The 17,968-nt window shown below is 46.3% G+C and overlaps 1 protein-coding gene across 12 annotated transcripts in view; it reads right to left on the reverse strand.

Annotated features, from left to right (window-relative positions):
- PLCH1 (phospholipase C eta 1) overlaps window positions 1-17,968 on the reverse strand; it is an 81,975-nt gene that overhangs the window by 50,681 nt on the left and 13,326 nt on the right. The window contains exon 1 of one of the 12 annotated variants that reach the window (XM_017831433.1): window positions 9,105-9,159. The exons of the other annotated variants lie outside the window; for them this stretch is intronic. Within the exon in view, the coding sequence (XP_017686922.1) occupies window positions 9,105-9,147 (43 nt within the window). The 5' untranslated portion in view covers window positions 9,148-9,159. Of the gene's footprint in view, window positions 1-9,104; window positions 9,160-17,968 lie in introns of those variants that run through there. 12 annotated transcript variants of the gene reach the window in all.

The raw sequence follows: 17,968 nt of genomic DNA on the forward strand, positions 1-17,968 counted from the left end.
AAAAGGGCTTTAGCTCAGTAAGAGGTTTAGCAACAAGCTACTCAACACGGAAAATCTGCTTCTTTGCACCTAAGGCTAACAGTTATTAGCAAAATCTTACAAACCCAACCGATTCTCAAACAAGTCTCTACTAGAATCAGTTCAGTTGTCAGAGGAAAAAAAAAAAAAAACAAACTCTGTTTTCACTAATATGCTGTTTAGGACAGCCAGCAAAGGCAGAAGGGAAAGGTCACATTCATTTAGTGGAAGAAAGGCAGAAAATGGGCCACACTCGGACAGTTAGAGCCAACAAAATCATGGGGGAAATAAAAAAAAAAAACATAAAAGGCAATCCAGTTCCTTCTTCACCACATCAATTGCCTAAACATTTCTACATCACATTTGTAGTTGTTAGAGATGCATTTCACAGTCATGCTTTCAGACAGACTTCAGAATCAAAAAGTTATATGGAATAGATTTCAAAACGGTTTTTTGTACAAATAGAGAAGAGCAGAAGGAACCCAGTTCCTGCCCAGGATCTCAACAGTCTCCACTTCTCAAACACCACCTACATTAAGTTTAGTGCCCAAGGAAGCACCACCTTTTCTGCTTGCACTTCCCCAATTCCATGGGAATAGCATCAGAACTCCAACTTTAAAGAATAGTAAATGTGTAAGAGAGTTCACTGCATCATCCCTGCCGTGGGGGTGTTAACAACAAAGAATCCACGTTAAAGAACAGACTGAGGTAATGGAAATGCCACAGCAATCATAGGCCCACTGGATTTCAGCTCTGCAAACCATTTACAAAACACCCCATCCTCCCCTTTAGGCTATTTATAAAATATAAGCACGCAAATAAAAAAGGTCTTTTTCAAATCTATTCTCAAAATGCTAATTCCAGTCTCGGCAGACACCGCACATTAGCATCTGAATCAGGGGAGGGTACTGAGCAGAGGCAGGGCAGAATAAAGCTCCAGAAGAGCAGTTCAGGGAGGCTTTCACTAAGAAATAGGGAAGCTGGTTCCAGAAAAACATCTAATCCTGTAGATAAACCAGGAATACAGAGTAAATGAAACAGCTATTCAATGGAGATGGATATCAAAATTTGAGGAAGCAAGACATGGCTCCCATTAGATGGTATTTTTCTAACACAAGGACTAGCTGTGCATTTTTTGCCCAATGCCTGAGAATTAAATTAAACTAGAACACAATGTAGTTTACATTACAAGATCAAAGAAAATTAATCTGGAAGTTTAAATAAAAAAATATCATTATGCATTGTATATGGAAGGTGTTCCTGCCACAGCAGGGGGTTGGAAATGAATGGTCTTTAAGGTCCCTTCCAACCCAAACCATTCCATGATTCTGTGATGTTTAGAGCTTTAAGTGAAAAAATCTGAAAACTACAGTCACTTCTGTTTCCAGAGTTATGCAAACCTGACAGTCTAAAATCATACCCACAGACATCCTGTAGTTTAATGGGATTTAATAATATTGAAATACCCTCCCCAAATAACCATTTGAAGCTGACCAGACATGAATTCAAACAGCACTGTTTAATTTTTAGTTCAAGCAACAACAATCATTCCCAGCAGCACAAACATCTCCTTTTGAGGAGGAGCTGCTTCTCTATCAAAGTGCAAACCAGATACAAACCCATCTGTGCCAGCTCGACTTTCTCCGGAGTGGTCACGCTCCCCAGCACGTGGGAGACCCCTGAAGCCAGGAGGAAGGCCATGGAGCCCTGGGAAGTGGGGCTGTTCCTGGAATGCCACCCGTGGGGCAGGTGCTGTTTGCTCCACCTGGGCACGCTGCTCCTCACTGCTGAGTGACCCCACTGCTGCTGCAGCTCTGACTGCTCAAAAAGCACTAATCCTCCCCAAATGAGGCAGTGCTACCTTCCAGCTCGGCTCTAATCTATCCCCACACGCAATCAGGGCCTTAATAACCAGGGAATGGCTCAGCATCCTTTCACAAGAACTTACACTGTGCTCACAGTTTAACTGCCTTTCCCCGTATTCCAGGGGTTGGCATTCATTGGATTTCATTCCCAACGGTCACAGCTGTGTGGCTTCCCCACCATGCCTTTAGGATGTGCAGGACCCTTCAGTCACCACCAGAAGGGAAATGTTGAGAATTAAAACATTACCCTGAGCAGCATTTCAGCAAAGTGGAAATGCACTTTGCTCTGCAGGGCCCGGCCCAGCAGGGAACCCACAGTCACTGCCAGAAACCACCTTCACCAAGCTTAAACAAACACGGGGGGCACTTTGTCCTGCTATATTTTGGGGTTTAGCTATTCAAGAAAGCACTGTTACCCAAGCATTAGCAGCAAAACTCTATTGCCAAGAGTCTACAGCAATGTCTGGATAGAACACAAATTTCTTACTGCTGTCCATAAGTACAGTTTGTTTTCTTCTTCCTATTATACTACTATACATTAAGAAATTAATATTTCAAAGTGCAACCAAATGACAAAAGGTTTGGTCTCCTGTCTTGCTCTTATGGACTTAATGTTACAGCCATCTGACAAAACAAAAAGATTAAATAAGGTATAAAGAGCATTACCAAACACTGAGAAGTGTAATTATGAAAGAGGATGGAAACTGGATTTCTAAATGATATGCATCGACTGTATTAAGCTGACATTAAGCTTGAGGAGATAAAAGGAACCCATAAAACACAGGAGTTACTTTTTCAACTGCAACATCAGCTCTTCTCCCCTGCATTCAGCATTTTGGGGTTTACTGTGTACTCTGTAAAGGGTTGTAAAGCACTGCCACAGGCTGCCCAGGGCAGTGGTGGAGTCACCATCCTTGGCAGAGTTCAAAAAACATCTGGATACGGCACTTGAGGATGTGGTTCAGTGGTGAACATGGTGGCAGTGCTGGGCTGATGGATGGACTTCATGATCATCAAGGTCCTTCCCAAAAAAGCCCCCACCCCCTGAACTGGAGACCAGTACACAGTTAAACTCTGGATCTGATCAAACCCTGGAACAAACACCAAGCCCCAGCATTCTCAGTTCTCTGTGCTCTCCTCAACACTCTGTTTTGTATCATTCCCTCATCCTGAGCACACTAAGTTTGCCTTTACACTAATGCCATTAAAAGCCATTTAGTCCCCACCTCCAGCCCCAGAGAGCTCGTTTTATCTAAATCCCCCAGAAGAGCACTAATATCCAGCACTAATGTCAGCACAGGGCTGATTGCTGTGTTATGCAACAGCCAGAGGGCCCAGGAGGGCACAGAGGGCACATGCAGGTCCAGGGAATCCAGGGCCCCAGGCAGGACTGGCTTTAATAGCCACGGCTCATACTTTATGCCACATTTTAATTTGCTCTGCAGCAACTCTTCCAACCCTACAGAATTTTACATTAAGCTTCTTACGGTGGATTTAATCCTAATCTCTGGGAAGTCCACGGACATGAGATGGACAATCTCTCACACTTCTGCAAATCCCAAGAAAACCTCAAGGAAGTCACAGAGCACCAGCAGAGACACCAAAGGCTGGTGCCAGGCCCAGCTGAAAAGGGCACATCTCAGCCCTGGAGATGCAGAGAAAGCAAACGAGGAACCAAACACAAACTGCGACTACCCAAACCAACCAGAATGGTCTGCAGGCAATGGAAATCACTGTGGAAAACAACTCATGCCTGGAAGGTCACTGGATAATATGCAAACAAAAAAGGGGTGAGGCTTCAAACAAAAACATACAATACCCAGAAAGGGGAAACAACCCCAAACACAACCAAAATCTACCAGCATAGTTTCAACTCTTCACAGATCTGAGAATTGTTTGGTGTTGCCTTTTCTTCTTCCAAAAAACCAAAACAAAACCAAATATTTGGGAGTAGTAGCTCTCAGAAGTCATGTTTGAGTAACACATATTTCATCATAACTGCTCTTCCAGCCTCCCCTTTTGACATTGCTGGCTCAATGCTCCTGCCTATGATCAATAATTCATCTTATTTTCCCATTCAAGTGAGCAGTTTTTGCTCTTCATCTCCTCCACAGCTGATCCCTGTCAATCCTTGGTTATTCCTGCCATGGGAGCACCCAGAGGCTCTTCCCGGACGGAGGTCCCCTCCTCTTTTGCACTTACAGATCAGAAAGGAATCAGGAGCATCCAAACAAAACCCTGGCACTACAGTATCATCCCAATAGAGTTGTAATTATCCTCACAAGTCGTGTTCCCTCAGTGAGGCTTTACAGAGTACTGTGCAATGCAGAGAATGTCTTGCCAGCACAGTGCCCCACTTACAGGGGCTGTGATCCCCTTTTTGGGAGCAACCCTTCAGTGTAGCAACTGAAGTCTGAGAGAACAGCCCCCAGAGACCAGGAATAATGGATATTTTCCACCTCTGCCCAAGGATACCTTCCTTCTGCTAGCTCAGCAAACTTCCAATTATTATCTTCAAGCAATTAGCCCAGGTTTCATCCCTTGTTCAGAACCAGCCCACATCAGAGCTGGTCATTGTGAGAGCTCTGGTGCCTCTGTAACGCAGCAGGACTGAGGGCTGTAAGTTTTCCATTCAGACCATGGAATTAGTCCTTTATCCACACTGAAAAGCTCAATCATTTAAGCACAGACATGGCCAGTTGCCAAAGCACATTGTCACATCAATGGGGCGAACAAGGAGTGCAGATTTATTAAGCAAACACAGTTAAGTTTGCACATCCTAATCCTCTTTATTTCGTGAGGATCCCGCAGCAGGGAAGGCACAGCAATTGATTATGACACTACAGAGCATGTGGAAAAGGCAGGAGACAGGAAGAAATGGAGAAGAGTTTCCACTGCCCCTGCCAAGAGGGGGAAGAGCAGCCAGGTGTGCAGGTGCTGCTGTGCCAGGCTCAGGAGGGGGACTCGGGATGGGCAGCACCCTCACCCTGCTGTAACCAGGCGCAGGGAGAAGGAGGCACCGCTCTGGGGGGCTGTGGCCGTGTCTGCAAAGGGAACCCCTCAGCCAGGCAAGTGCTCAGGCACCAGAGGAGCAATCCCTCACTCCCAGGAGCTCCACTGAGACACCTCCACAGCACTGAGACAGCAGCTCAGCCTTTGATGCCTCCCAGAACTGACAGGGACCAACCAGTCTGGAAGGCAGACCGGGAGCTGTGCCCCTGGAAGCACAGGTGCAACACAGCTCTCTGTCTTCCAGAATCCCAGATCTGCCCTCTAAACAAATCAGTAAGTACATAAATAAGGATCATACACTGTGAAACAAACCTGTCTTGTTCTCAGCCTGCCTTTGTTGTACGTTACTACCCAGGGAAACAGAATTCCTACCACAGCATATTCAGCTGGATCAGATCCCCTCATCCACCACATCCTCTCCAAATATACCGTTTCTTTATACCTCTCACCCCCTGCTTAACTTCTCCAATTTAACAAAAAAAATAGAAAAAACCCACACAAAGACCCTTCCTAAAGTTCCTTCCTGTCCCCATACAGGAGACACACAGAGGATAAACCATCCCAGCTTCAGTGCAAACAGGCAACCCTGATGTCTGCAAATTTATCAGCAAAAACCAGTGTGTGACAGCAACCTCAGCACCTGGACAGCAATCTCACCCCCCTGGGGAGGGGAACCAGTGACAGGGCACAACAGCTGGAGCTGCAGGGTGAAGCAGGTGGAAGAGGTACCCAGTGCAGGAGGACCTGGAGCTGGGCTGGAGGGAGCACTGCTTCCCCCTCGGGCTGCCAAACAAACCCACATCTGGGGCTCCATTAGACAGCAGGAGGAGGGAGAAAAAAGCAGAAGAGAACGGAAGGTGGAGTTAATTAACCTTTAAAAGCAATGAATGGAGACTACATTGCCACAGATGATATGGACTAATTTATTCACACTCCTCAGAAACAGTCATTTTGCTAAAGAAACATGTTTATCTATTCTATTCTAAGTTACCTCCGAGCAAGTCACCAACAGTGAGTCATCTGTGGGCAAACAATGAATTGGCAGTCTCAAACACCAAAGTGATTTTATGACTGAAAATGATGATTTGTGCAGCTGAGTTTCATGGTGATCAATGTTTCTATTGGTAACGTGCAAACACCTCCAAACCCATTATGTGTTGTGGTGCTGAGGGTATCGATAACCTGCCACAGCCCAGGCTCCAGCTCCTGTCCTATTGCCTGATTTCCTGTCTCTCACACAGAAACCCTCTTGTGGCATCTCAGAACTTTCATTGCAGCCATCCCAAAAGCATAGGGAGCAGCCCATGCTGCTAGGCAATCCTCCAAGGCATGAGCTTCTGCTGGAAAAGAGGAAAAATGAGCACACACATCTGCTGCAGCAAGCTCAGTGCTGGGAGGAGCTGTGAACGTTTCTTCCAGGCAGTTCTGTTCCCCAGCCCCTGGTTTCCCACGGCAGGGCCACCAGCCCAGCCCAGCACTCAAGACTTCATCAAAGTGCTGCCAGAGGTACTTGAACATTTTTGCATCTATGCCACATAGTTTCAGAAAGGCAACAGTTGTTCTTCAGCAACAACCTTTCCAGTTTCACACCAGCGTTCTGCAGAGCTACTGAAACAAGAGTAGATTGCATAAGCACCATAAAAAAGGGGAACAGTAAGTAGTTAACAAGCACATAACCTAGTTGCTAACTGGTCCGCTGTGCCCTTGGCTCTGCAGAACAGACTGGATGCCTCTCATGGAGCCCTCAGCATCCAGCTCCAGCATCCTCAGAACCCTCCCCGGGGCCATGGGAGGACGCTCTGGTCAGGCTGGCAGGTGAGACACTTCACTTCACACAGGGAACAACCCCAGGACACACCAAACCATCCCCAGACTTCACACCTCTCACAGCTGCCACATACACGTGCTAATTTATTGTCAGTGCAGTAATGCTGTGACAGATTTAAGCTATTGTTGGAATTAAACCTGTGCCAGACCAAGATCTCCCCAGGAGGAGATTGATGTCTTCGATACCCACTCAGACCATAATTCCTTTATATATCACTATTCCAGAGTCCACACTTAATTCTTGTTTTCCAGGTTCTTGGACAGCTGCAGATACATGAGCCCCAAAGCAGCACTAATAACAATATTGAACAGGCTGCTGTGATGGTCTCTGGGAATGAGCCCTGATGGATTTGGGGCTGTTTCTCAGCTTAGCTGTGCCAACTGCATCCCTGAGGTTCTGATAAAACACCAAAGAACTACAAAGCACCAGCAGATCCACAACCAAGGCAGGTCTGTGCTGTGCCCGCTGCATCCCAGTGCCAATCCCTCCCCAAGCTCCAGCATTTCCCGCTCTCAGGGTCAGCAGCCACCCAGGAATACACAGCCAAGCCGCTGGAGCTGCTGCTTCCTAGGAGAGCTCATTTGGAGCTGAGGCAGTGCCCACCTGTTCAGGTACCCATTTATCCAGGTGTTATCCTAAAGCACCCTCAGGTGCATTAATGTGCTTGGGGTGTGCTCCTGCCGGGATCAGTATGGGTGCCAAAGGTGCAAACCCCAGCCTGCTCACGGGGCCAGGCACTCTGCCTGCTCCCCCCATCCCACGTGGGGACACGTCTGTGTCACAGGACACAAGGCCGGGTCAGTGCTCGCACCGTGCAGACCCAACACCACTGTGGTGGCACCAGCACGGCCACACCTGGGCACCAAGGACACCCAGGGGAACTGGCTGTCCCTGCAGCCCCCACTGCCCTCCCCAGACAGGGATGGCACCGCCACTGACCGAGACAACCAACCGGACTGGGAATTGTTGGTGTTAGACCTGGGGAAGGAGAGGGACTGCAATGACTTGGAGCTGAATTCCACCATTAGAGTACCCCGGCATGGAATGTTGGTATCCACACACACACTGGCATGAGATTCAGAAGTTAAACCTGATGCTTTCCTTCCAGGCCTGTTCCACACCCCCTCCAGGAGCTGGCTGCTGTGAATTATTCAACGGGGCCATATCCATTACCTCCTGTGCCTCGGGAAGCAGATGGAGTAACACCTGCTCTCCTTTACCTGAGCATGGGCATCAAATCTTAATGCAGAGCTTGGGGTAACCAAAACCTCCACACAAGAACAGGGTTTGGCACTGCACCACACCAACTCCAACACAGGAGGCTCTTTCCTCAGGATCTACAAAAAACTCACTTTTTCCTCAAACAGGCTCAATTTCTTACACAAAAGCTGTGTCTATTCCCAGTCACTTTGACTCAATAACAAGTATCAAATAAAATCAACAATGCCAGATACAAAGAAACACATCAGTATATATCACTAACACTGCCCTGAATCTTTTTAACATTTTTTATACTGGGCAAAATGATGTTTCAAAGCACAATCCATGACTTTTGGTGGCTTAATTTTACACTAGTTTGTTTGATTTTAAATTACAGATAATCATGTCATAAAAATGCCTTCTGAGCTACCCAATTTTGGCAACCCCGCAGTTTGCCAAATAAGTTTTTTCTTTAAAAGCACATAACCCAATATCCTTAAGGATGAGTAAAATGCAAAAATTATCTAGCACGGTTTCTCCTCTCCACAGCATTTACCCTCTATCCACTTAGAGCCTTAAGCTAATTGCCACTTTCCATCAAGCACTGACCTAAATTGAACAAAATCAGACATTATAAACTACAAGTTATTGAAGAAAGTTATTCAAGATGTCTTCCTTTTCTGTACCATCTCCTACAATTCTTGAAAAGACCCATCCAGTGCTGTTTCATTCAAATTTTACACATCATTTGCATGTGTGTTATACTATTTATAAGCACTACTAGAAAAAGCTACAGAAACTCTACTCCAGAGAAAGCCACAGCAAAATGCCCAACAGATGAAAAGGTCAAGAATGTTTTTGTTCAAGGCAAATGCATTTGCAATAATTTAAGCTAACACAGAAATGCGGTTTGTCCTTATCACAGGAGCAGTATCTCATATAAAAACTACATGTTTTCATGGAGAAATGTTCTTTCAAGTCAATACAAAAATACCAAGTTTTCTTGTTAAACAATGAGGAATACACACACATTTTTCATACCAGCAATGTCCACAGAAATACTGTATGTAACTCAACAATCAGAAGGATTAAGTTACCTGATTTTTCTACAAGCATTTCCAGAAATATTACGAGCTCATCCTTTGGCAATTCCAAACTCAAACATCCTCAAACATCCTTACCTTTTTCTGGACTTAGGTTTTTATATACTTCAAGGTCTGCCATTAAATTTGTAACTCATGCATTATTGGCAAGCAGAATGGAAATTCTCCCTGCAGGAAAGCCTCAGTTCAATCTTCGTGTCTTCAGAGCTAACACATGTGGGAAGCAATCCTTGGAAGTACAGCAGAGCTCTGCCAGCACTGCTCTGCAGGACCAACGGCGAGATCTTCGTGATCCATCCGCAAATCCAGGGGCAACACCAGCCAACTTCGCTCACAGGCGGGAAGCACAGCCCGGGAGGGGAGCTGGGAGCATCTGCTCAGCTGTGCTCAGGGATGAGGAGCAGCGGCTGCTCTGGGTCTGACACACACACAGCCCACGGAGACGCTCCGGCAGGAACTGTGCCCGGAGCCTGGGAAGAGCAGCTCCAGTCGGGAGCACAAGGAAATCCTGCGGGCAGGGTCGGGAAGGGATTACCACACTTGAGTGAGAGAGCGGGAGGTGACGCAGGCTGGATGCAGGAGAGAAAATCCACCCTCACTCCAAAGTAACTCCCAGCATCTGCCGCCACGGATCCTGCGAGGCGGGAGGAGAGAACCTTCCCGGACCCTGCTCCTTTTCCCCGGGTTTTGTGCCTCCTCCCCTGTGTCTGTCCCTGGCTCGAGGGGGAACAGCCGCTCTGCAGAACGAGGCCAGTGAGAGCACAAATGCAAATGGCTGGGGCTGTGCATCACTGAGCAGTGCATTTCAGGAGAGCCAAAGTCCCCCGTGAGATGCTGAGCACCGACACTCCCAGGGGCTACAGAAACCTCCGTGCTACCCGAGAAATCCTGGGCTGCTTTCAGCCAACTCAGTGCTCCTGAAATCAGGGGTTTATAGTCAGTGTGGAACAATGGGCAGAAACATTCAGACTTGCATAAATTGCACTTACTTACAATGGAGCCCAAGGGAACACAGGGCTGGAAAACACGGAAAGAATAAAGTCAGCTCACAACACTTCACATCTTTCATTTATTGCATTTTCTAACTGTTTCACTCTTCAGCTGGCTCTTCCACAGTGACATCTACATCAGCACACCAAAGGAATTCCCAGCTGTATTCCCAAACATTGTGACAGCAATAAAAGAGGACAGAATTTGTCTAGTGCATGTTAGGAAAAAGTTACAGGATAGACAGCATGGTTGAGAGGAGGAAACAAAAAAAAGCAACCCAAAACCCCATCCCCCATAGTTCTACATGCCTGCAGAACTTCAGTGAGACAGGAGACAAGATCCAAGGGGAGTTGACGTGTTTCACTTACTGAGAAATCATTATTTCTTAGCCATTTTTAACACACACACAGCCAGACTTCCCACAGCCCCCAGGTCACGATACATCACAGGAACCGTGGGGTGTCCAGCCACCTGTAAAATGAAACAAGACCCCAAACCCACTGTAGGATGGTTCTTGACTGCCCTCAGTTTGTGGTTCCAATGTCACTTCCAGGTTGGGATGGCAGGACGTGGCAGAAGTCCCACTCTGAGGAGGGAATTGTCACCCATTCCCAGGCAGAAGAAGGGAAACGGGGCAGCCCATCCTTACCCCACCTCTGGTTCTCAGCTCACCACATCACCAGATCAAACCATCACTCTGAAGCCTCTAGACAGTTACCAATACATTTGCATTCAAATTAATTGATGTGCTAGAGTTGCAATTCAACAACAGAAAATAAACTGTCACCACTGCATAGTTTAACATCAGACTGCAGATAACGTGCTAAGTACAAGTTCACACACACTCCCACCATTCCATCCATTATGTGTCGAGCTATACATGAGCATCTTTAACAGCACAGCTGCTCTGTCACAAACCTTGCACAACCATTAATACATTCTTCACTATTTTGTCTTCAAGGAAAACTTCATTTTAAAACCAGAAGCGCTTAAATGCTTTGGAAATTCGAGTACATCATATGGGTTAGAAGGTTACAGCAAACAAATGAAGACAATGTAATTCAGAAGACATGCCCAATGGTGTGACAATAGTTACAGGTTTATTCAACTTCAAAAAAAAATAAAATAAAAAAAAAAGACATCAATCCCCATGACAACTCTTCAAGTCAGGTTTTGCATCTAATCCCAAGGCCTGTCAGAGTCAAATTTAACTGATGTGGCCCTGAGGACACAGCATGTCACAGTTTGTCTGGCTGCAAAGGGAAAAGGCAACACGTTCATTTTATACCACCTGACACTGCACCTACACCTGATTTAAGCAGCGCCATCCTCACGAGGTTCCAGTGATTCCACACACTCTGCTCTCAGGGCAGTCACGGGCTCCTGCTGGGAATGCTCTGTGGTGCCACAGCAAAGCTCTGACAAAGTCTCGGAGTTGACGGTGACAAACAATATTTCCAAACAAAAAATTGGTTTTCTATCACCTGTCATTGATTGACATCAACGACCACAAGGCAACAGGATGTATTTCCAACCATCACTGCTGTTCCACAGGTGTCACACAATCCCAGTAACTCAAATCCCTTTGGCAGGACAGGGAACAGCCTCACCTCTCTGCCTGTTTTTCCTACTTAGATTTTCTGCCCATACCTAACAGGGCTCAGACTACCAGACAGAGACACAACACTGCAAGTTCTACTGCAAAATACTCATTTTGCAATAAATGAGAATATGATTTAACTAACAGTTTTGAAATTACAGCATCAGAAGAAGGTTCATTTTCTAGCTCATTGATTTTTCCTTTTTCACTGTCAAAATAGCTGGAAACCAGTACAAAGCCTAATTCTGCTAAAGAGCAAGAAAAGCTGATTAGAGAACTAACACCTCTCACAGTGAATTGATAATGAAATAAGGAGACAATAACATCTTCATATTCATCAACCAAATTTAATCTTAGACCTAAACTGTAATACAAACTCCAAGTGGAAACTCAGCTAGCAATTAATAAAACTTTGTATTAGCTGCATAGAAAACTTGTCATTTTTATCAGATTAGAGCTTGTATCCATTCATTTGTCGTTAATGAAGACATTGTTCTATGGAAAGCTGAGAAACACACCAAGATGGAAGGGGAAAAACACTTGGCACTAGACCTCAATCACCAAACACCCTCTGGAGACAGATCCCACACGAGACTCCTCCTTTCAACAAAGGAGGGATCCAGCAACAGACAGAGGGTTCTTCATCAAAGAGGGTTCTTCACCAGGACAGTGTCTTCAGGCATTTTTGTCTCTTTTTTAATCTAAGTGAACCTCAACACATAAATTCTTTAGTGCCCTTCTTGCACATACATTTTCACTTACATCTCTTTGTCTTGAGGAATGAATTGTGGCTACTTCACTACAGAAGTCAGAATATGAACCAATATTTGAATTCCCGCATTCCTAACTTGTCCTGCTTTCCCAAGCATCATTACAAAACTCCAACTGAAGCCGATTATGAAGATCTGAGGCTGAATCCTGCTCTCCACATCTGGCAGCTGCAGCCCTGTGCCTCGAACCCCGGCTTGCACGAGGCTTCAGCAGAGCCCTGCCCACCAGCAAACATCAGCCCAAATGCAGATGTGCAAGCTGGCAAAGCTGTAGTATTGTTCTCCCAAAACTTTGTGCTCCACTGACCAAACCAGACCACTTTACTGCACAGAAAGTAAAACATAAATGCATATTATGTTCTTATTCACTGGGCACGAAAGTTCAATATCACTGAAGCAAAGAAAAGTTCTCCACCCATTTACTCAGCTCACGTTGGAAAGGAGACATTCAAAGGCCCTAAAATGCTGACATTAAGGACCTGTGTCACTTCTCAGGCTCAGCCCCAGCTCAGAACACCCAGGCAATGGTCTTTCCCAGGTGAAGCAACCAAGCAACCCAACCTGCCAGAGGTTCACACTACAGCCTGAACGTGGCATGGAATCCCTGTTTCCCCTCCAGCAGATGCTTTACACCAACCACCATAAGTTTTGGAGTTAATTAATTGATCACAAGCATGAGTGAATTCCAGAAAAAAAAAACTTAAGGAAAAAATAAAATTATCAGATGTAAAGATAATAAGTGCAATTACCTGGATCTTCTGGCTTGGGACACACTTGCATTGCTGATGGGAGGCACTGGGAGCCACAGAAGGGCTATTCCATACACAATGGGGTTTTTTCCCATTACACTTTTCAGCCCCAAACATGCACTAGCCAAGTAGATGGATGTTTGCTTTGACAACACAGCCATTCCCACATTGTTATTGCCAGCAAACAAACAAAATATGATCCATATTTACAGCTTAAAAACCCTGCGAAAATAAAAAAACCCCTCTTTTTCCAAGCCTAGAGGGATGCTGCACTTTGTATCTTGGCACTGCTTGCAACAGGAAGGAAAAGAAAGTGGGTTCATCAAATCCTCAAGGCTATTCCAAACACTGTAATTGCTTGTCTGCTCTGTTCTACAGGAACTGCTAAAATAGCTGAGGCCCAGATCTGCCCCCAGCCTGTTATTCTCCGTGTGCACACACACTGCTGGATCTCACTGCTGCTGAGGAAAACTGACACTTTTGCTCCTGGGCAGATAAGACTCCCCAGAGTACAAGGCACAGCAGCAGCCTCCACTGCTGTAACCAAAAATTCAGACATAAACAGATAAGAATTTCAATATCCTGCAAATGCAGCCATTAGCAGCTTCTCCTAACGAAATCATAAAATCCTGGGAAAGCCTCAGGCAGTGCCATGCCCACAGCACTTCACTGCACACGAGTGTCAGTCACCACCTAAAGACAACCCGTGAAAGCCCCGGGGAAAGGCCCCAGTTGTGCAGCAATACTTCCTCTTGTCTAACAACGTGCAAGTGTCCCTAAACACCATTACAATGTGCCAGGGCAGCCTGGTCCATGTACAGCAGCGCTTTCCTGAATGGAATGGGAGCACTGCTGTTTGTGTTTGCTGTTCACTGTACACAGGAACTGAATTGGGACCATACAAATGGTTTTCCAGCCTTCTATTCCCACTAGTCAATACACTGCTTGCTAACTACATTTACAAGTCCAGAGCAAGGGTATAAATAGGATGCTTTAACCATTTTTTCCAAAATTGCCAATCACCAGCTGAAGGTACCCAAGTTTTTCCTGTGTCTTTTTTATATATTTGTGGACAATTTTCAATGTGCTCTTGTGCCAACATTCCCCATCAGTTCCAATAAGCCTTTTCCTCCCTGAGCTTTCCCTTTGCAAAGCAGTCAGAGCCAGCAGTCACATCCCCTCTCAATCTTTGATTTTCCAAGCTAAACAAACGTGACTCATCTCCAGTTCTGTAGCCCTTTTCTCTGCCTGTTCCCCAGCTCCCCTTGCTCCAGTACTCCTGACTAGAACTGCATTAGGCTGGGCCCCGTGGCACCACCACCTTCATCCTGCTCCTCAACACTCATGACTGCATCTTCCTTCGACTAATCACAGAATCCCAGACTGGTTTGGGTTGGAAGGAGCCTTAAAGCCCATCTCATTTCACCCCCTGCCATGGGCAGGGACACCTCCCACTCTCCCAGGTTGCTCCAAGCCCCGTCCAGCCTGGCCTTGGACACTTCCAGGGATGGGACATCCTGCACTAAAGCATCCCAGGAGCCAGGTGCTGTCCTGCTGTTGCAGAGCACTGTGCACTCAAGCAGGGCTGCAGGTTCATGTGAGTGCTTCTGCTCCAAGCTGATCTTTTTTTCCCTTTGTTTCTTTGGGGGCCTTGGTTTTGTTTGGGGTTTGTTGGGGGTTTTTTTGGTCGGTTGGTTGTGGGTTTTTTAAATTTTTTTACACAAAACAAGCCATTTAAAGTACTCCCAATAAATACAGAGCTCCAGCATTCTTATTTATGCAGTCCACAAGCTGTTGCACTTGAACCCCTCACAGCTGGAGGTGAACAAATGGAACAACATCTGCTCAGGTGCTTAAAGCAGTGCAGGTGCCACAAGGGGAGGGAGGAAGCACCAGAGATGAGCAGTAGAGCAGCAAATTTCCTATCGTGCATCCCTGTGGATGCTTCCAGTCCTGAGGTCTCTGAAGGTGGTGCTGTGCTTTTTAAGAACACCCACTAATCCTATGAGATATTTTTACCTGGCTGCCCTGCACCTGAGGTGCAACAGTTCTTCCAGCTCACAGGTTCAGTTACAGGCAGTTACTGTGATGTGACCTTCCAGACAGCCCTGATGCAACTGAGTTATCCCACTGCTCCAAATCAAAGGGTGCAGTTGGGGTAATAAGGGCAGAATTAACACAACATCGTAACAATGGTGGCCAGTCCCTACTGACGCAGGTCTGGAAAGAGGTGGAGAGGCCAGAAGATAAAGTTAGAAACTTAGAGAATTAATTAAAATTATAGAAATGGAGTTTTAAAAAAATTTTGTGTTTCTGAAAGTAGTTAATAAAAAAAGATCATTAGCATAAGTAATATAAGTAGGAACAGCTACTTTCAGAACAGCTGAGACAAAATCAGCCATTTGCTAAACACATCACAGCTTCTTTCTGTTTAACAATTACAGAATATTAGCATTCAGAAGTGTAGGAAAATAAGCTTATCAATGACGCTGCGTGCTTGCTCCCTGAAGAGCCGTGCTCTCAGTATCAGAATATGACACTATAATAGCAATAACTACCAAAAAAATCACGAAAACACTGTGTAAGTTGGGATTAATAGACACTAAGCTGGACACACACAGCTCAACACCGGAACACCCGCTGACAAGGAGCAAATCCCCAAAAAGCTCCATCAACTCTTTTATCTGTATCAGCACAGCCCCAAAGGAAACCAACTTGTCTCCAGCATCAGGAGCCCCGTGGTAACTCCTGGGACATGCACACACCCTCACATCAGGCTGGGGGAACTGCCTCCTATGTCACTGCCCAGCAGGACTTCAGCTCCCTCCACACACTCAGAGTGAAGGAACTGTTGCTGCAGGGTCTTGCTTAGGTTAAAAGAGACAAATGGGAAGCCCTGAGAGATTCTGTCAGGGAAAAATAATTAATCCTGTCTGGTCATGAACAAAAGACAAATAAATTAAGCCATGGAATCTTTCTGGTCTATGATCCCTGCTAATTATGCCTTCAACTTTAGAGAATTATCACTTTGCACACTCATCCCTCAATAGCTGTTCACGGATTACTGGACCTTGTGCGGATGGATCATTATCCAGCCTTTGCACCATTAGCAGGATAAAGACATTGTGCTGCTCTGTGATAAAATATCACCTCAGTCACAGAGCACCAACCAGACTGTTCCTTCACGTGTTCTGGAACAGCAAAACTGCAACTACACATCCAAAATGTAACAGCTCCAGGTAATACACTGGTGCCAGGGAGCTGCCTGGAGAGAAGGGAGATCAACAGGCACTCAACAAAACACTGCCAGAGTGCCCAGACCCAGGGAGGGGGGACCTGGGTGAAGACATCTGGGAGACAACTCAGAAGGGACACAATCCCACCAAAACCAGAGGGACTCCATGAGTGGCCTGATAAACCCCAGGAATGACTCCATTTCATCTGAGGAGCAGAATGGCTGTGCCTGGAGATGACAGGCTCACCAAGCACTTTGCCTGTAACACAAGTCCCAGATGCAGCACACACATGAATTAATGTGACAACGCCACTGTCAGACTGACTTAGAAAGTTATTAACATCCTTCTGGTGTCCCAAATAAACTAGCAGTGCCCATGGGCAAGAAAAAAGCAGTACAGGGGAAAATGGAACTGCCTTTCATTAAGAAGATCCACAAACTGACAGATGATTAATTCTCCCACTAAGCCATTAACTTCATCGATGGTGACATAATCACAGTGACAAAAATGCAGATACAGCCTGGTTTACAGTGGGCTGCAAACTCTCCCAGTCCTGACAAACACACTGAAAATGGAGATATGTTCTCTAGGAAAAAATACCTTTGCTTTGAAAGTGACAAGTATTTCTATCTTTAATTCATAGGCACTCCATGCTGCTGTTATTAATAGTGCCATAAATGTGCCCTGAAGTGACAGTTTTTAATCACTGACCGCAAAGGCAATAAGGAATACAAGATTTGGGCCTCTCAGAACAGCATTAGGAAGTCACTCTCCCAGTAGGCAGGTAGGGGTCCAGCTCTCTTATCAGATGAGATATGCAGGAATCTACTGCAGGCAGGGACAGCTCCTGAATCCTGCTGGTCCCTGACCCACCACAGGAGCACAGGCTGGGCTCAGCACTGCTCCTTACCCTGTGCCCAGGGGTGAGGCAAAGGGAGAGAAATCCTAAGGGGGGAACACATGTGCTCTCTAGTTGATATATCAAGTTTTAAGCATATAAAAAGAAATCCTGAAAAGGAAGTATTTTACATCAGAATGACTTCAGAGTATTTAGTGGCAGGATCCTCCAACAACTGAATGATCACAGCACATCACCTGCAATGGCAAGGGGCTAAGAGGTGAGGGGGTGATGGGCACTGACTGGGGATCTCTGGGAGGCATCACAGGCATCTGATCAATACCTGGAACTCAAGCCCTTCCCGACACTTTCAGGTCGGACCCCTGCAGGTCCAGCACCAGCAGTACTGGGGCAGGGACAGGTCGGACTGGCAGAACCGGGGGGGTCAATCGGTCTGTCTGTTGGAGCCTGGTGGTACTGGGGGTCGGTCTGTCTGTCTGTGTGTCAGTCTGTCTGTCTGTTGGAGCCTGGCAGTACCAGGGGGTCAGTCTGTCTGTCTGTCTGTCGGTCGGTGCCGGCAGTACCGGGGGTCAGTCTGTCAGTCTGTCTGTCGGTGCCGGCAGTACCGGGGGTCAGTCTGTCAGTCTGTCGGTGCCGGCAGTACCGGGGGTCAGTCTGTCAGTCGGTCGGTGCCGGCAGTACCGGGGGTCAGTCTGTCAGTCGGTCGGTGCCGGCAGTACCGGGGGTCAGTCTGTCAGT

This window comes from Lepidothrix coronata, unplaced genomic scaffold, assembly GCF_001604755.1.
Source record: "Lepidothrix coronata isolate B3197 unplaced genomic scaffold, Lepidothrix_coronata-1.0 Scaffold190, whole genome shotgun sequence".
Lineage (NCBI taxonomy): Eukaryota > Metazoa > Chordata > Aves > Passeriformes > Pipridae > Lepidothrix > Lepidothrix coronata.